Source organism: Notechis scutatus, chromosome 4 (assembly GCF_049901735.1).
Source record: "Notechis scutatus isolate UNSWTSFEM ecotype Mainland chromosome 4, rNotScu1.2, whole genome shotgun sequence".
Classification (NCBI taxonomy): domain Eukaryota; kingdom Metazoa; phylum Chordata; class Lepidosauria; order Squamata; family Elapidae; genus Notechis; species Notechis scutatus.
This window is the reverse complement of record NC_142012.1, coordinates 139,332,091-139,353,203: the sequence shown is the minus strand read 5'-3', so window position 1 is coordinate 139,353,203 and position 21,113 is coordinate 139,332,091. Positions and strand designations below refer to the sequence as shown.

Sequence of the window (21,113 nt, the reverse complement as noted above, 5' to 3'; positions counted from 1 at the left end):
TGTTTTAATCAGAAGTAATTTCCAAAGGTTCCAAAATCACCAAACAATCCAAACAGACTATTTCTTTTAGATACCTTCTTCTTCTTCACTTTCTCTTTCTGGGGTTAAAGTAATCACAAATCCTTTTCAAATATATATATATTTTTGGAAGTTTTTTAATGTTTAAGAACTCTTTGCAATTCTAGGCAATCTTCTCCTTATTTTCAATTTTTGCTCTAATTTTTTTCACTCTCCCTTCCCACTCACAGCCAAAAAGTTTTTTTTTTCCCGCTGTCACTTTAGGAAGGAGAGTAAAACAAAGAAAAAACTTTCCCCTTTAGAGTATTCGCAGCTTGTAACTCTCACAATTAATAATATATACTTAGCAGCCTTCAAGGTTCCAGGTCACTTTCTCCCGTCTTGTCCCGGTTAGAAGCAACTTTCACTGTTCTTCCAGCTTTCTCCCTCCTGCACCTGCTTTCCTGGCTGCAGCTTTCTTCGTGGCGGCCATTGCTGACCGCCGTTCCTCCGCCTCGGGAAAAGGGGGTTTAGCCGGCTGGGGAGGGGGTTTGCGGCACCCCCAAACCCCTTGCTGGATCCCCCCTGTCTTCAGCTGCCTCTACGGGGCAGCTATATCCCCCAGATCCAAATGGATCGGGGGAACCTTAGCGGCGAACGCAGCAGGGATCGTGCAGTCGCGAATCCCTGCCACCGCCGAAAGCTTGCAAACTAGAAGTCTATATAATATTAATATTAATATTAATGATTAGAATATGGTATATTAGTGAAATTCTTTGTGAAATGAGATTTGAAGTAGAAGAAGGAGGAACATTTTAATGAAATATCGAGCTATAATATGTGATGTGGTGGGGGGGGAATAATTATGGAAAATAGGGCTCCCACAAAAGTATGTGATTTAATTGAAAAGCAATGAGTTAAACGTTTAAGATATGAATGAATATCAATATTAATGAATAGATTTGTATTACTTTTGATAATATAGTATAATTTTAGAATGTACCAGACAAAATCCCAATGTATGTCATGTGTTTTATATTAAGTGGGGAAAGAGATAAAGGCATCATACTCCATATAGTGTACAGGAGAAGTCTTTCTTCTTTCTTTAAAGAAGAAAAATAAATGGTTGGCTGGAATAGAACAGACAAAGAATAATAAATATTATGATTCGAATTGAGAGGAGATAAATAAAACAAAATTGAGAAAATTTAAAAGAGAGGAGAAGTCATATAGAAAATTGAAAATGTTAATAAGATATGAAATGGTATGTAAAATGAATATGAATTTGAATTTGTGTCTGTACCAAGAGTTTTAACCCGGGACTAAGCAACTTTCAGAAAAGATATTTTTTATGTTATTATGTTTTTGTGTTTATGTGTATTTATGTATTGTTTGTCTTGAAAATAAAATTTGTTTTAAATATATATATATATATTTTGGAAGTAGAACAAGTTTTATCTGACAAAATCAAGACTAATTTGAAAATTGATTTAAAAATGATAGACTAGAAGAAGGACATGGAAAAATATCTTTAAAACACCCCTAAAAGACTAAAGAAAAAAAATAGCTTGAGAGTTAACATGCATCCCTAAAATACAAATGTTCTTATAGGTTCACTGCTACAAAACATTTTTGTCCTGCAAAAATATAGATATTTCTAGCCAGAATCAAGGTATTATGAAGTTTTGAGCTAAAATGATTAATGGATGACTGAACACATTGATCTACCAAGAAAGGCATGAGGAAGAGAACATCATGGCCCTGGCTTCCACGTTGGAGGTTCTTAATGCTTTATGAAATTTTTCCAAAATACTTTTTGAGAAGAGCACAAACATCTTTGGAAAGCAGGCCTTATGGTTCAGTCAGTCGGTCATTTTAAACTTTGATTTTGACAGTGCCTAAGGCTTAATGGCTTATTCAACTATAAGCAATATAAGCTATAGGCCAGAGAGGCACGTAAGTTTTATATTACACGTTTCCCAAGTTTATATCTCATTCTATTCGTCTTTAAAATATAAATATGCAACTGATTGCTTTTGCAACCAAAGACTAAAATAATATTGCCAAAGTAAAATTAATTCTAGTCTACGTCTCTTTTTTATCATAGTATATTTAACAAAGTAAAAATAGGCAAAATTAACATGTAGAGTCTTAGTGCTATAGTGCAAGCTGTCCTTAGTAAAAAGATTGTTCAAAGCATTCTTCATTGATACCTTTGGTCTCACTTGTTGCTGCATTCCATTAATGACCTAATCCTTTTGGAATGAATGTCATAAACAGTAATAAAATACATAGCGATATGCATAACAATGATTTATTCTTCAATGACATTCTAGCTTCATTCCTGTATAAAATATCTGCAATTCTTTTCGTTTATATCATGAGATAAAATAACATTTAGAAGTGTGTATGTAATGAAAGCAAAGCATGGTGATGTCAGGCAGCCCAATTTACTTCTTATAAATGGTTATCTCTGCAGCGCATTCAAGTGTGTTTGGTAGAGTCCACACAAATAATAGAATGTGGAAACAATAGTAGAAAATGTCAGTTCCTCTCTGACTTATTTTTAATCCTACTATAATGTAGAAAAGCAATAATTGCTGCTATTCATAGAATTGACTGATTTACAATTCCACAGTATTATGGTTTTAACAATGATGTTGTCTTTTGTCAGAAAAGAAATGACAGCGTTTTAGTACCTATTTCTGCAAAAACTGTTTCCAGATTAGCTACAGTATTGCTATGTATCTATCAATTGTGTAGCATTTTAAGTGTTAGTGAATTGATTTGTGCTAAATAAGGGGCAGTACTGTATACACAACTCTTCCAATGATGTCCCAAAAATCCCAATTTTAATTAAAAACATTTTTTTTAATTTTAACACATAAAAGAATGTGAAATAATCTGTGCCATTCCTAAATGTTATGAGATTTTGATGTTCTGCCCAAAAATCTTGGAAATACAATTATTGCAATTTTTATTTTAAAAATGTGTCTTGTCGCTGAAAAGAATACTAATATTTGCATGCATCCAAGTGTTATATCTTAATGTATTATATTAAATCTTGCCTCAATATTTTGGAAAGTAGTTTGAACTTAACATGTAAATGCAATCAATTGTGGTTTATTCGAATAATGAGTTTGTGAAACAATCAATATGGTTTAAATGCATTTAAATGCAAACTTTGGCAGTGATTTTTTTTTTGAGAATCTGAATCTTCTAACTTGGAATATCTTTATAATAAGGGCAAACAGGAAATTATTCATCCTATATTATTTTTCAAAAAGCTAAATATAGCTCTGACACATGCTTGTAAATAAGCGGATGTGGAAACACTGAATTGGCTCACTTTTAGTTAGGCAGATTAAATATTGGATTTATACTGGCTAGTAAATGTCTATATGTGTGATATATAGGTATTAAAGTAAAAAAAATATTTTCTCCTAATTTAAGTTAGTACTTTAGAGGGAGTTTGGTCCAGTGGGAAAATATGAAGTTAGTTTTAGATTTGGAAAAAAATATACTAAAATTTATTAACTTAAATGATTTATCACAAGATTGACTCTGGGAAGCATACAAGATCAAAACATAACCATAAAAACCATGAATCCTGAAGTCAAACAATAAGCCCAGCTTGTAAAAAGAGCAGTACCAGCAGACTCCTGGCAGAAATGTATGGAGGAACAGCAGGGTTTCCTTTAGCCAGGTGCTACTTTTTTGGCAGAACTGTGAGTCCAGAAAACCTTCAAGTTTTTCTCCAACTCTGACTAGCAAAGTGTACCCCTTGGCGGAGTTAAAAGGTGACAAATCTCCAGACCTGGGGTTGTCAAACCCAGTCACTTGGTCTTACTAGGATTGACCCAAAATCTTTTCTCCTGCATCCAACACCAAATAGCTTTCAGGCCATGGGCTTGTTGGTCCAAGACAGGATATAATGAATATATGTACAATGCCATATCCTGTATTAAGAAATGACCACACCAGTTTCGTGTAGATGTTAAATAGGAGTGGGGAGAGGGTAGCTCTGATCCACTTTCCCAGGGCTTACTGGTTTCAGAACTCTTCCCAGGTATCTGGCAAAACTGTGCCACCTGCAAATTGCATAGGTCCTGTCAAATTCCAGCTCTGTCCAATTTCCAGCAACAGGGGTTTAGAATCGTCCTTAGTGCACCCCAGCAAGTGATCCTGCAGTCCCTTTTCTTACCTAGAAGGAACTGAATAACACCAAAGGAAGCCACCAGTTGACTTTCTGTGCTTGTGCCCTTATTGCCACAAGATAATCTTTAGGAAAATCTCTTATCTGCATACATTCAGGTCCACTCTTTGATTTACTCTAATGGCACTCTGGAATTTCTTATTCTATGCCACTCAAAGCTTCCCTGAAAACCATGTGAGTCTTCATATCCATGTACTTAGAGAGTCCACATAAGATTGAATTAATCAAAAGCAAATCTTAGTACATTTGAGAGCATTTCTTCGTCTCCTTGCAGTCTTTGTTTCTATTTCACCATGAATGCTATTGATGTTTTACAGTGGCATAATTTTAATTATATGTTTAGTATATTTTCTCAAATATCCTGATTCTATGAATTGTTTTTTACTTATCTCTTTCCCTTTGCAGATCCTAGGCACTCTTTTCAGGGGAGGGAAGAAAGGAGGGAAGGAGCGAGAGAGAGAATATGAAAGAGTGAAAAAGAATAAGATTATGTTGGGAAACCTTTATTTGATTCAGCCAATCAAGTTACTATCTCCCTTTGGATTTGGAAGAAACTTTCTTATTATTATGGCCTATTGTACTCAGTACATGACAACTTGCTAAATATATTACCCATGTGTTTTGCTTTTATGATACAGAGCAGAGCAAGTAGCTTTTGTGCACTTAATGTTTGGGAAGAGACTGAGAGCACATCATAATAATTCAAATGGTTAGCAAGAAGTTTAGTGTCGCAGTTAAAGTTAAGGTTTGGAAAGAATATTCATGCTTTTTTATGGTACATAAAAACTATAGCTTAGCCATATTTTTCAGGCCTCCTGTCTTAAAATAAGGAGAGGGCAGAAAATCATATAACTGGTTTATAGCAACTGAAGTCAGAATGAGCCCACACCAAAGTATGGGCATGCTGACTGGCAGTCCTGAAAGTTATTATTTCAATACATCTGGAAAGTTTCAGGCTGGCAGTTTGTAAAAGAGGAACTTCACGTAAAGGGCTATGCATGGAAAATAATCTTGGGACTGGCATCTTAACATATTCCGAGCCATTATCGGGTAATCCATATTTAGATTTGGCATTCGTTAACTAGATTTCCAATCCTGTAAATCCACATGTTGCCAATTGTTCACAAAAATTGTTGTTCTAAAAACAGCCATGTTTATTAAAGGAATATAAAAATCTTTTTACACTTTAAAAAAATGATGCATATTGTGTTGAGTAAATGCTTGGTGTAAAATACAGCCGAAGTCTCTGAGCTGCATCTCCACTTCATCTGATTTAATTATCATTCATTTGCTTCACCCAGGAAGCATTTATGCAATTTTCCACTTAATCATTTCAGCCAAAAAGGTACAGGACTAATGTGGATTTTAAAGATGCTTAAGTCATCAGAGCACTGAACTGTGCATTCTAATTACAGTTTAAACAAAATATATATTCAGGCTTACAAATTCTTTAGACTCAAGCTAGATGAATCCACAGTTGGGTAGACTAGTTGGCGTAGTATTCAACAGCACAGTGACTACTGAAGACAGTTCTGGGGGTAGTTACTCATCTATAATTGATTGTGGCTGTTTTAAGCAAAATGCAGTGCTGAGAAAATGACATTTACATAAAAGGAATAATACATGATGGCAGCCTATGAGGAAAATATTAAAAAGAAATGGCATATAATTCAAAGTGGTTAGAAGAAGAAAAGAAAGATATATAGAGAGTATAAGCATTTATAGAAGAAATCTACTCATAAAGGACTAAGGGTCATTCCATAAAGCTGTCTAGAAATGACAAAATGGGGAAATAATTTGTAGTTCCACAAATATATCCCCATGTATAAACAAAGAAAAATGTTTTATGATAAGGTTTCACAAACAGTCACAGGCTTTAGTGATATACATAGTCACAGGCATGCATGATTCAGTCGATTCCTTTTCATAGCAAATTGACTTGTAGAGTATTGTCATTAAATTGAAGGAAAGTTAACATTCCTGAAAAGTGTTTTTATATCATCTGTGTGTTAAAGCTATGTGAAAAGCCTCAGTGAACTGGACTGAAATTATCCCAAAGATACTTTCCAAAAGGCAAGTGGACTTTCTTGTTTCTATTTTTCCTTGAAAATGTTTCACTTCTCATCCAAGAAACTTGTTCGATTCTGAAATTAATCCCTTTAATCTAAGTTGATATAAGGAGAGGTACATTTAGGTATCTTTCCATTATGTAGTGAAGGCTCATATGGGTCTAGATAGCTATTTCATTTTCCACCTAGTTTGCTTCTCTTTTCTATTGACTTTGGTTCCGGTTGCAGCTACCATTTCCCTTGTCACACCTTCAATTATTTTCTTCTTTTTGTTACTATTTTCTGCTGGAAAACAAGAAGGGGAAAATGATATGTGTTTTTATTTCTGTATAATAGAATAGGCTGTGTATGCACCAAGTATCTCCATATAGGTACATAATACATGTGAGAGTGAAATCTCTAGGAACTGGCTTCAACTGGAATTGGTAATCCAGTATTTATTAGTACAGAAGTCAGACACTGCACAGGATATTTGCCTGGAAATATCTAGATATCTATCTGTCTAACTTACTTCCTTTTCAGGACTGATGACTTAAATTCATTGTCACCTGCTTTTCAATCAAATATGGCAAGATTCCTGTACAGAATGTAAAAATCTAGATTTGTGGGATAAATTGTTACATTTAGTTGTGCTTTCAAACTGCTTCAACATATGTAGACCATATGTTTTAAATCAGTCTAAATTGAAGCCAGAATACTAGGAAAGGGAAAGGGCAAACTGGTTCAAATGATGCTGTAGAGTTTGGCCTGCCTCCTTAATCCGCAGCTACATCATGTTGAGGACCAAGATCAAGGTACCATTATATTTGTATTCATCTGAATATGAGAAATCCCCAAGTGAGAGTCAACACACAAAGCTCAAGTGAACGTGAACAAAACTCCTTGTTGTAAGGTCAAGAACAAGACATGGTACCCAGTGAATCCTGAAAGTAGAACTATCATGAAGGTAGAATTAGTCAAGCTAGAGATTTGGTGGAAGAACACCCAGCAGATATTGTTAGGAACTGAACCCATTAGTAAAACATTGGAGCTAAATTTACTCTCTAATAAACAATTTGGTTTCAGAAAAAAACTATCCTGTAATCTGCAACTCTTAAACTGCAAAAACTCGATCAGGGCAAAGCAATAGATGCAATCTACATAGACTTCTGTAAAGCCTTTGATTCAGTGGTACACAACAAACTATTCCTAAAACTAAAATCTTGTGGTATCTCTGGACACCTACATAGCTGGATAGAAGCATTCCTGTCAAACAGACAATAAATGATCAAAATTGGGAGTGTCCTATCAAATTCTGTACCTGTCAACAGTGGTGTCCCCCAAGACAGTGTTCTAAGACCAACTCTTTTCATACTCTACATAAATGACCTCTGTGATCATATCAAGAGCACCTGCATTCTCTTTGCTGATGATGTAAAGACCTTGACTATGTATCAGAGTGGTCAAGCAAATGGCAACTTCAAATCTCAATAAATAAATGCTCTGTCCTACATATTGGCAAAAAAAATCAGAAAATAAAATACAGGCTGAGGAGTCAAGACCTTGTTGATGATGCAAACTCTGTCAAGGATCTTGGAGTACTCATCTCTAATGACCTAAGTGCTAGAGCCCACTGTAACTACGTAGCCAAAAAGGCGTTAAGAGTTGTTAACCTAATCTTACGTAGCTTTTTCTCTGGTAATATTACATTACTAACTAGAACTTACAAAACATTTGCTAGATCAATATTCGAATACAGCTCATCAGTCTGGAACCCACATTACGTATCTGATATTAACACAGTTGAGAAAGTTCAGAAGTATTTCACAAGAAGAGTTCTCCACTTCTCTACTCCATGCAGAATACCTTATGCCACCAGACTGGAAATTCTAGACCTAGAAAACCTACAACTACGCCGCCTTCGGTCTGATCTAAGTATAGTATATAAAATCATACATTGCAATGTCCTACCTCTCAAATGAATACTTCAATTTCAACCATAAGAGTAAACAATAGATACAAACTCAAGGTTAATTGCACCAAACTTGATTGCAGGAAATACGACTTCAGCAACAGAGTGGTCAATGTCTGGAATACTCTACCTGACTCTGTGGTTTCTTCCTCAAACCCCAAAAACTTTAACCTTAGACTGTCTACTATTGACCTCACCCCTTTCCTAAGAGGTCTGTAGGGGGTGTGCATAAGCACACCAATGTGCCTACCGTCCCTGTCCTATTGTTTCTTTTATTTTTTTATTTTTCTTATATGTATCCATGTATTCATAACTATGCTTTTACTAATACCTATTATCTTGTAAGCAACTGACAAAAATAAATAAATAAAAATAAATAAATACTTCTATTAAGTAAAAGTTCTCCTAATAGGATACAATTCATCAAATTTTATAGCAGTTTTATTATCAAGTGTCTTTTTGCAAAGAAAACCATATTTTCTTATCAAGAGAAGGCCAATTAAAGATGTCAATTGAAGAGGAAAATAATCTATCTGCCACAAATTAAATAACTGCATCTTTAATTCTTGCTGTCTGCTAATGTATTCCTGATTAACATTCCCATGCCCTGATATGCTTTAATGAAATTTTTGTCTGCCAAACTTTCATTGTTGTTTTAGACTTATTCTCTGCCCTCATCAATTTCCAACATCCTCTTTATTTTCAAGAATACTTTTGACCCTGCATATTCCTCAAGCACTTTTTATAAAAACATTAAGACGATTGAGCACGAGTTTCTTAAAAGCAAGGTATGTTCTCAATAAATGTTTTGTAATTTATTTATTTTATTTATTTATTTATTTATTTATTTGATTTGCCAATTGTTTACAAGATAATAAGTATAAGTGTATACATAGTTGTGAATACATGAAATGGGTACATATAAGAAAAATAAAAGAAGAATAAGAGAAACAATAGGACAGGGACGGTAGGCATGTTGGTGCGCTTTATGCACGCCCCCTACAGACCTCTTAGGAAAGGGGTGAGGTCAATAGTAGACAGTCTAAGGTTAAAGTTTTTGGGGTTTGGGGAAGAAACTACAGAGTCGGGTAGAGTATTCCAGACATTGACCACTCTATTGCTGAAGTCGTATTTCCTGCAATCAAGTTTGGTGCGGTTAACTTTGAGTTTGTATCTATTGTGTGCTCTTGTGTTGTTATGGTTGAAGCTGAAGTATTCATTGACAGGTAGGACATTGCAATGTATGATTTTATATACCATACTTAAATCAGACCGAAGACGGCGTAATTCAAGGTTTTCTAGTTCTAGAATTTCAAGTCTGGTGGCATAAGGTATTCTACAACGAGTAGAGGAGTGGAGAACTCTTCTTGTGAAATATTTCTGGACTTTCTCAATTGTGCTAATATCAGATACGTAATGTGGGTTCCAGACTGATGAACTGTATTCGAGTATTGGTCTAGCAAATGTTTTGTATGCTCTGGTTAGTAGTGTGATATTACCAGAGAAAAAGCTACGTAGGATTAGGTTAACAACTCTTAATGCCTTTTGGCTATGTAGTTGCAGTGGGCTCTAGCACTTAGATCATTAGAGGTGAGTATTCCAAGGTCCTTTACAGAGCTTGGGTCATCAACAAGAAATTGACTAAGAGCACAACAGTAGCCACTTTCTGGATATCCTCATGTCATGCTCTCAACTTTTAACATAACATTTAAGTATTTAGTGTTTAATTTTAATATTGCTTTGAAGCTGTTTTAACTTTAGATTGGGAGCCACACAGAGTGGATAATAAGATGGGCAGCTATATAAATGTTTTAAATAAACAAATAAAATTACATATATCCAATGATGAATTAATAAAATAAACTGAAAGGGGTTAGCATTATATTCAAATATATGAGATAGAGGGGCTATGAATTTATTAAACAAATTCTGAATTCGCATGTGTCACAGAGACTGGGCCAAATTAAGATTGTTCTATTTTGGCAGTAACTCCAGAAAAAATATAGGATGGAAGACATTCAGGTCTGTATCTCGAAGCAAAGTTAGTCAGATTCAAACTGTGCTTTTTCAATTGTTATTTAATAGGACTTAATTTTAAGCCATGGATCATGCATGAAAACTGAACCTCAACAGCTATTTTCAGTTTTGGAACATTCAGTTTTGAAACATTTAAAGAAAAAGTACTCTGAAAAGGTGACCAAACTCTTCTATGCATTTTAACCAGAGTATTGAGGGAGTCTTTGTGGATATCAGGATTGTGTGAATGACTCAAGTTAGAGGGCATTCTAAGCAGGGGTGGGATTCAAATTTCTTAACAACTGGTTTTGTGGATGTGGCCTAACTTGTGGGCGTGGTTTGGTGATCACATGACTGGCTTGGCATGGTTTGGTGATCATGTGACCAGCTGGGCATGGCCAACTCAACATCACTTCTTTGCTTTACTAATGATTTTAACTTTTTTAATACAACCAGTTCTATAGAACCGGTGTGAACCGTTAGAATCCCACCCCTGATTCTAAGTGTCATACCCTTGCCTCTTTCTATATTATCATCCCATATCCCAGTCCTTGTCAGCAAAAGTGCACTAAACCTCAGTTCACCAGAAACATATATTCTAAAAGCTATTTGTTTCTTTAGCTGTTTGGTAGCAAATTCAAATGTCAGAAGAGAACAGAATAAAATGCTCTTCTTTAGTAAAGTTCCATATAACGTGTGTGTGTGTGTGTGTGTGTGTTTATTTCAGAACCATAAAGTATCCCTTAACCTTAATTATGGGACAGTCGCATGGAGGTTTCTTCTCTAGTCATGCCTGAAGGCAATTCCTCTTTGATTTAGGACACCCTTCTCCAATTCAAATATTATTGAGACTTCAGTTACAATTTTCCAGCCAACTGTATTGCCAGAACTAGAAAGTTTTGAATAACTTTGCCTCTCTTATAATTTTATAGCCTTCCTGATTGCCATTTAAAAAGACATTTTCATTTCATGTCTCTGTACCACTGTATAAGGGAATCAGCTGGCTTTCTTTTAAAATCTCTCATTAAACAGTTTTCAAAATGTATTATTTTGAAATGTAATTTTCTCAGTCTGCAATTTGAAGAAATACAGTTCAGGTATAATTTTAGCATATAGTTGGTTTTTGTTTTTCAATTCTACAAGTATTGGCAGTGGTGGAGTAGAATTTGGACTTGACAGGCATATTAGTAGAGGATAAAATAAAGAGTTTATATCTGTTATATAAAGCATAGGGAATCTATTAAGTTCTAGGTTTGTACCTCACAGTAAAATAAATTTTGCTTTATGCCTCATAATTAGGCTTTGTCAAATTTGCTTTTGGTCTTTCTTTATAATGCTCTAACTATCTCTTTTGGTACATCATCTTCTGGAACACTTTAATAAACCATTGATTTATTAAATCATGAAGTCAACCATGTTTGGCATGCAGTGAGATGTTTCTCAGGAACAATCATTTAAGATATTGCTGTGGTTAGCTAGGCACTACCATAGTTGCCGTAAACCCCTAGGCTGTCCCAGAACCAATTCCAGGGAATGGAAATTTAATACCAGAAGGCAAGCTATTATCATCCTTGAGATCAGATCCAGGGGAATGGATAGACATCTCAGGGGGAGCATGAATTATGAAAATAATTCCCAGTTTATCTTAATTATATCAAAATGTTTAGCAGAAAAATAATTTGATGGACAAGTGCAAATGAAGATTTAAATGTAAGTTGCATGAATGTCAGTATATATTTAATCAAGCAATTTATGTTGATAAAGCATTTTCATACTGGCACACATCTGGAAACACCAGTCATTGTTGTACATCGTTACAATGGCACTAGCTTTTAGGTAATTTATTTTACAGCTTCTTTTGCTTTTTTTCATTTTTCCTCTATGGAGGCCTTTCCAAATGCATTATTAATTGCTTGAGTATAGTTGTAGTATAAATTAGGTTCACAAGCTCTGATTAATTTCATAAGGTTATTCATTGGTCCGTATAAATGTTTTCTGAAAGTTCATTTAGTTAATATGTATATAATTGGTTCCTTAGAAAAATGTGTGGAAGCAGTATAAGGAACTAAGGTAAGCTTTGATAGCTTGATTTAAAATTCAAAAGATTTGGAATAAGATGAAAAATTCAGCAACATCAATTTTTGAACTGTCTACAGCTGATAATGTTTCATGCTTCATTTGTCTTGGTAATTATGAGATTTCAGTCATTATTTAGAGACCAAGCAGTACATATTCTTCATACAGATCTTCAGTTTTTATCTTATACTGTAATACAGGGGTCGCCAACCTTTTGAACCTCAGGGACCACCAAACTCATAATTTTAGATCCCAGGGACCACTAACTGGTTCTGTGGGCATGGCCTAATTTGTGGGTGTGGCTTGGTGGTCATGTGACTGGCTGGGCATGGCTTGTATGTAAATATTATAAATATTTATATAAATATTGAATTTTTTTATAAAAAAGCAACTTTTACCCAAAATTAGGCAAAGCACGCAGGCAAATTGAGTTGCTCACAGAATCACAGATTCATTCCAAAACCTTATCTATCTGTCATTGGCTAGCTCAGTCTGTCACACAAAATTTGCTTGCAAGCAAACTCATAAAATTAACTCACAACACACCATGCATGTAAATATTGAATTTTTTATTTAAAAAAGCAACTTTTATGCAAAATCAGGCAAAGCAGGCAGACTGAGTTGCTCACAGAATCATTGAGTGATCTATCTATCTGCCATCGGCTAGCTCAGTCTCTCAAATTTGCTTGCCTTGAGTCTGCACTGAATTGGCTTGCAAGCAAGCCTTCAGTCCTAAGGGAGGTTTGGCTGTGCTTAGCTAGAAAGCAAGAAATCCAACCATTTCCTGCTTCCTAGCTAATCTAAATCTCCCAGCACAGCATAACAGATGATGGTCGGAAAAAGGAAAAATAGCAACTTAGCAGACAAGTTTGCCAGGTAAGGAGTGAGTGGCTGGGGAGGGTTCCCACAGGCCATGTGGGCTGAGCAGCCTTGTGTTTCTGCGCAGCCTGGATTAATTGCTTTGGGGGGGGTGCTCTGGGGGTGAGATTTCTCTGCAGCCCACCAAAATTTTCTCATGGCCCACCAGTGGGCTGTGGCCCACCGGTTGACGACTACTGCTGTAATAAAGTCTCTAATGTAAATTGAACCCTAACCACCATGTTCTTCAGTTTGGCTTTTCTTCATTGAGAGGTAATTTCAAATGCATTAAACAGAAATCTACTTTCACTTAGTGTGAATTGTTTTTCATATATTTTATGTAAGATGCAACAAAAGTCTATAATGAATAGTGAACAAATTAAGCAAAATAATTTTAATATACAAAATATGGCTATTTCATACAAATTGTTTAGAAAAGTCTATTCCTGTTATTTGGAAATGTGTGAGGACTGAGTACAGCATCCTGATATCATATCTGTCTTTCTCCACTCTCCTTATAACTCATTCATTCTCCTTATCATTCATTCATTCAAAAGGAGGCCTAAAAATAAGATATAATTCTGTTGGTTTTCAGCAAATGCTTCTACATGATCCTAGAACTTTCTTAATTAGGAAGCTGTGGTATCCCATTCAGTGGATTATCTGAAAACTATTAGATCAGGGGTGTCAAACTTGCATCATTACAGCAGTGTCACGTGATGTATCAGGGCTTTTTCCCCCTTTGCTAAACTCGGCATGGGTATGGCCACCACATGACACATCCGGACTGCAGGCTGTGAGTTTGACATCCCTTATTAAATGATAGCAAATAATTTCCTGTCATCTAATGGTTATCCAGATTTTTGTATTCTAGACCTTTTTAGAGTACTTCCCTCAATGCAATATAGTAACAATGATAAGACAAGAACAAGAACCTACCCAATCCAGAGGTGGTATTCAGCAGATTCTGACCAATTCTGGAGAACAGTTTGAGTAGTTCGAAATAATTTGACAAATACCACCTTTGACTGGCCCCACTCCCATCTTTTCTCTGCCTCCCAAGTCCCAGCTGATTAGTTGGGTCTTCTTTTGTTTCCCTGCACAGGAGAATGGAGCTGGAAATCAGATTAGAGGGGTGAGGAGGGAATGGGATTTTGCAGTAATTTTCCTCCAAGAGTGGGAAGGGAATGGAGATTTTATAGTATCCTTCCCCTACCACACCCACCAAGTTATGCCCACCAAGCCACACCACGCCTACCAAGCCACGCCCACAGAACCAGTAATAAATTTTTTTGAATCCCACCACTGACCCAATCATATTATAAACAGAGCACAGTGGGTCAGTTTACAGGATATTTAAAGCATTGGTGACATGTATACATAATATCTGGACAGATATATTACTCATAACAAATTAAGGGCTTTGGGGGACTTTGCTCAACTGCTTAGGAATAAAGGAGTTGTCTTTTAGCAAGTACAATTTTAAAAAGCTTAATTGTCTTTTGCCGAATAAAGCTATCTAGGTTAGTGATAGGCAATAGGGTACTTATGCATAAGGAAAATATGTTCAAAATTCTTCTTTTATTGCCCACAAGTGTCTTAAAGATATCTAGGCTCTGAGACATATAAGGTACAGAGGTGATAATACTTTTAATTGCATTCAGAAGTTGACTGTGGGCCAATACAGCTCTTGATGAATTATATGGACAAATTTAGGTCTACCCATAGCTATCCAAGCAGCTGCACTTTGAGGAAGTTTAAGCTTCTACATATTCTTCAAGGCAAACTCATGGAGAGCAAATTGCAATAATACAATCTTCTGCTGACAAGGAGTTGATTGACTGTGAACTGAACTGGGAAAGGATAGAACAGTTACACCAAATGGGTAAAAGCTGTCCTAATCATGATTTCCAAATGGATAAAAGCGGTGGTATAGAGATATCAGAGATATCATTGAATCTCAATTCACCGCCACTCCAACTTACTGTGATATTCCTTTCTTTAAAATAAATGACTAAATAGGCAGCTGACATGCCTTTGAACTCCATGAAGGACATGGAGACATGCTTTCAAAAATAAAAAGATAGATGACTGCAATAAAATAGTTTGTTTGGAAGTCTGTCGACTTGCCCAGGGGGAAAAAACCAAATGGTAATACTACTATATGGAGGAAAAGTGGTGACAGGAAGTGATATCAATTGCCTTTGGTAAATATGTCTTTTTACCAGATACCCCAAATATAACAACCATTTTATGGATGCAAAAATACCCCACCTAGTCACAGCTATCTTGTGACTCTTTAAATTTTAAATGTACCTAATAGTCTGAGTTTGCTTGTCCTTGTACAGAATGAACAAATATCCTATTCCTATATTGCCTCAGTTTTACTGTGTTACATTTGCTCCGTTCTGAGATAACAACAAAATATTTCATTATATTTGAGTGTATGTTTTCACACAATATCAGCTGTTAAGAAGCTTTAGGCTATAAGGTAATCACGTCTAGAACAGAAAAGCCTGAGGGCATCTAATAAGAGCAGGATACTCTACATTGGGCGACTGAGATGTGCATTAAAATTACCAGAACACAAAACTATGTTCAATACAATTTTAGTACAACTAAATCCATTAATGTTTTAGGAAGATTACAAGAAGAAGACATGATTTAACAATGGTGAATGCATCTCCTTGACATTTAATCGATACATAGAATGCAGGTGTCTGGACAGAGAATTCAGCGTGACTGAACAAACCAACATATAAACAAAGATGTCAACTCAATTTAATTTTTTTCTTTGTAATTTTAAATGAGTGCCAGCTTCAGTAGTATGCAGTTATTATCTTCAACTGCAACAATTCAACTGCAGGTTTTATTGAGTACTGCACCCTCACACACTAAACTCCATTTATTTTTAAACAGAGGGAAGTAAGTCAAGATGCCTCAGCTTTCTCTTAACCAATACTCTTAACCAGCTAGTACAGCTGTGTAGAGTGTATAGTTCCATTTGTTGTCTGAAGTCAGGCAGTTTGGGTAATTAATTGAGATCATAATTGAGAAAATAACCTGTTAAGTATATTCTGCAGTACATCAATCACTTTTCTGGTAATTTGTTTCCATGTAGATTTAACAGAGTGGAGAAATATATATGATTGATGTCTGTTAATTATAGTAATGTTAAGGAAATAATAATTCTATTTGCTGGAGACAGGATTATCCCTAAAAAAAAATTTTTTTTTTAAAAAATTGTGTTGATGGCTACAAGCATACAATCAAATCCACTTCCCTATTCAATGGGTGTCACAACTTACATTAAAAAAAGAGCAGTGTTTGATATATACTTGGTTCCTTAAGCAGTGGTGGGATTCAATTTTTTTTACTATCAGTTCTGTGGCGTGGCTTGGTGGGCATGGCAGGGGAAGGATACTGTAAAATTTCCAGTCAGAGATGGTACTTGCCGGTTCTCTGAACTACTTAAAATTTCTGCTATGGGTTTTCCAGAACTGTTCAGAACCTGTTGAATACTACCTTTATCTTTATGTATATGTAAGGCTCAAGGCAACCATATTAACTCTTAGATGTCCCAGTGGAAAGTAGAGTCTAAAATTTAGATCCTATCTTATTCTGAGAGCTTTGACTGCCACAGAATGAATGATGATGCTGTGCTTTTACACACTAATTCCAACTATACAATGGAAAAATATTTTTCATTTCATCCAACATACTTGCTCAATTCATTGTAGCTGGTAAATAATCAAATACTTGAGAGTTGGCAGTAGGAATCAGCACAGTAATATCACCCACTACTCTCTGTGCCTAAGAAATTGATAAGACACCTCCATTTTCTAGACTAGAGGATGTCCATCTCAGGACCCTAAGAAAGTATGGACTAGGGTTGTAAACTGGTGGCAACACAATGAAGTATGCTGCCCAGTGGTGGGATTCAATTTTTTTTTACTACCGGTTCCATGGGTGTGGCTTGGTGGGCTTGGCAGGAGAAGGACATTGTAAAATCTCCAGTCAGAGATGGTATCTGCCGGTTCTCCGAACTACTCAAATTTTCCGCTACCAGCTCTACAGAACTGGTCAGAACCTACTGAATACCACCTCTGATGCTGCCATGATAGGCCCATTGGACCATGAACCTTGGCAATGTAGCAGTACTTGTTATAAGCAAGTCCTGTAAAATTGCTTAGGATACAATAGGAAGAATTTAAGTGCAAGGCATTTATATTTACTTGAAAAAGAGAGTAACTTTTATGAGGTTTAAATATACTCAAAGTGATAACACAGGAGAAAATAACATTAATATTACTTACATCAATCAAATAACATAACTGCAGAAATTTTCTATTACTATTAAATGCACTTTCTCTTCCATTCTTCCTTTCCACCTTTCTGAAATTGTCAAGATTGTTCAGTACTAACTTGGTTGACTGTTCTCAGAAATATTAATGTCTATCTTTTTAGTGCCTAGCTTTAATATAGCTTGTACTATTGTATTATTAGTATAAATAAATCAATAAAACCTGAAAAGCTGCAAAACAAACCCTTTAGCAGCATCAGAAGTCACCAATACAGCACCTTGTGTTCTGCTAGTTCTGTGAAATGTCTATGAGTTTAGACAGACTACAGGTAGTCTGTCTTATAACATTGCCTTGACTTATAACAATTCATTTAGTGACCATTCAAACTTACAATGGTACTGAAAAAAGTGACATGACCATTTTCCCCAGTTATGACCTTTGCAGCATCCCCATGCTCATGTGATCAATATTCAGCCACTTGGCACCTGGTTTATATTTATGATTGTTCCAGTCTCCCAAGGTCATGTGATCGCCTTTTGTGACCTCCTGACAAGCAAAGTCAATGGGGAAGCCAGATTCACTTAACAATCAGCTTACTAACTTATTCACTGCAGCGATTCACTTAACTACTGAAACAAGAAAGGTTGTAAAATGGAGCAAAACTCATTTAACAAATGTCTGACTTAACAACAAAAATTTTGGGCTGAATTGTGCACATAAGTCGAGCACTACTTGTATTCATGATAATTTCTTCTTTAGAAAGGAGAAATTCATATTATTGTCAGAAATAAGTGGCTAAATATATTATCATCTAAGCAAGGAAACTAATAATAGTGAAAAAATATTTGTTTCGGGGTTCCTTTGTTTCCCAAATGTCTAGAAAAAAATGATCCAATTTTTCAGGGCTAAAATAGACGAAGACTAACATGATAATTGCAATGTCAATGGCAGTAATAACTGTATCAATAAAAATTTAATGAGTAGAACTTCCTAGTTTAAAAAAAAAGTTTGTGGAAAGACGAACATTAAAATGTGTCTTTATTCTCAATAGCCTTTTCTCTTCTTCTTTCCCAATACTGCAGGTTGATAATGTATGGCTTTGTAAAGGCTCTGGTGCATGTCAATCAGCTGAACTCTGGTGATTTTCACTTCACTGACTGCTTATTATTCGGTTCTTTCATGTCTGCTACAGATCCAGGTAATGATATAACATTGCATTAGAATTTTGATCCATTATGACCTATTTTATTATATAGGAAGATTGATCTAGCTATTCTCTGAAGTAAATGTATGCTAAGCTAATCATGGATTTAATTAATCAGTTTCCATTTGTCAGTTACCTCTTGGACTCTTATTGTAAGAAATCAGAAATTGTAAAGTTGTATCCATATTTCAGGATTCCAGTCAATTATCTTGTTTATTTGAAACAAATCAAGTTGGTATTTATTTATTCCTGCATATTATTGAGGAAGTGATCTCAGAATACTTTAATGCAGTGATCTCCAACCAGTGGGCCGGGAACCAATGGTAGTCCATGAGAAAATTTTGATGGTCCATAGAGAAATGTCACCCCCAAAGCACCACCCCAAGCAATTAATCCAGGCTGAGCGGGAACACAAGGCTCCACCACCCATATGGCCCATAGAAACACAAGGCTTGCATTGCTTGCATTGCGAACAACACGAGGTAGTGAGGGGATGGGGAAAAGGGCGGGGGGGGGGAACTTGCCCCACTTGCCCCATATGCCTTACCTGGCCACCAGACTGCTTCTTTCTGCTTCTTTCTTCTGCTTTTGGCTGCATGCAAGGAAAGCAGCAAAAGTCTTTCTTCCTCTCCCCCCAAACGCCACCAGAAATGAGTCTTTGGGACCATGCAATTTCCTTGCATGAAGCCGTGTGTGTGTGTGTGTGTGTGTGTGTGTGTGTGTGTGTGTGTGTGTATTTTCTTAGGTTTTCATGGGTATTTATATGTATGGTATTCAGCTGTGTTTGGGTATTTTCCCACATCATTATAGTTGTGCTTTTAAAGTTGTAGCAACGTTTCGGTAGAATCTCATCTGCCATCATCAGGCTTCTGTATTGTGTTCATCTGTGAGTCAGGCTTTCACAGCCGTTTCTGTTTTAAATTTGGTGCTGGCCTACTGCTGTGTTAGAATGGTTTTTTCTTCATCCTGATTGGTTGGGAGACTTGGTCTGTGTTTATTGGTCTTGGAGTTCGCTGTGTTCTGCTTGATTGGTGTTTCTAATATCTTCTGTCTGTTTTGTGGCCTTTTTTTTCTTGATTGGCTGGCAACATTGTGTTTCCTGTATTGGAGGCTATTAGTGCGTCTTGGCTTCGGGTAAACAGACGGGTATCATTTATTAGGAAGCTAGGTTTCATCTGGGTGCCTGGTTGGTGTGTATTTGAGCTGGAGGTATTGGGGTGGGTCTGTTTGTGCCCAGGTGTTTGCTTGGATTGTAGTGTGGAGATTTTTTTTGTTTGTGAGTGCAGGCTTCCAGATAATTGACAGTCTGGTGGAATCATCTCTTCTATTCATGCTTTCAGGTCTTTTTTCAATCTCTATGGCTTCTCTGATAATTCTGTAGCTGTACAAAACTCATACCACCTTTTGGAAATGATCAAAGATCTACACGTGGAACAAAAAGATCTGCTTGTAAGTTTCGATGTGGTTTCACTATTCACTCACGTTCCGATAAAAGAAACCCTAGAAATCATCAAAAATAAATACCAACCACCCAAACAACTCATGGAACTAGCAGAACACTGCTTAACCAACACATATTTCATATACAAAGGACAAAGATACAAGCAAATTGAAGGAGCCCCTATGGGATCACCACTGTCACCCGTCATTGCAAATCCAAAGCCCTAGCCAATGCCACCCACAAACCCAAACTATGGTTAAGATACATCGATGACATTTTTGTTATTTGGCCCCATGGAAAATAAAACCTAAACAATTTCTTAACACACCTAAACAGCACACACCCCAAAATCAAATTCACCATGGAAACGGAAACAAACAAACAACTACCATTCCTAGATGTACTAATCTACAAAAAAACAGATGGCACACTAGGACACACCATATACCAGAAGAAAACACACACCAACCAATACCTCAATGCCCAATTACACCACCACCCAGCACAGATAAACTCCATGGCCAAAACACTAATCGCCAGAACCAAACGCCTGGCAGACAAGACATACATAAAGACTGAACTATGCACCCTGACTAAAGTACTGACAGCCAACGGCTTCAGAGAAGCCATAGAGATTGAAAAAAGACCTGAAAGCATGAATAGAAGAGATGACTCCATCAGACTGTCAATTATCTGGAAGCCTGTACTCACAAACAAAAGAATCTCCACACCACAATCCAAGCAAACACCTGGGCACAAACAGACCCACCCCAATACCTCCAGCTCAAACACACCCCAACCAGGCACCCAGATGAAACCTAGCTTCCTAATAAATGATAGCCATCCATAAAATGCTTAGAGAGGGCTGTAAATGCTATGAAGTGGTATATAATTTTAAGTGCTATTGCTATTCGTAACAGGAGATGGCTACTTGCTTGTTAGCTGTTGACTTTTAGCTCTTTCATGAGCTTGGATATAATT

General features: G+C 36.2%; 1 protein-coding gene across 1 annotated transcript in view; it reads left to right on the top strand.

Moving 5' to 3' along the window:
• Positions 1-21,113, top strand: part of SLC9A9 (solute carrier family 9 member A9) — a 242,481-nt gene that overhangs the window by 35,852 nt on the left and 185,516 nt on the right. Inside the window, exon 5 of the mRNA XM_026664681.2 lies at positions 18,570-18,685. Within this exon, the coding sequence (XP_026520466.1) occupies positions 18,570-18,685 (116 nt within the window). The remainder of the gene's footprint in view (positions 1-18,569; positions 18,686-21,113) is intronic.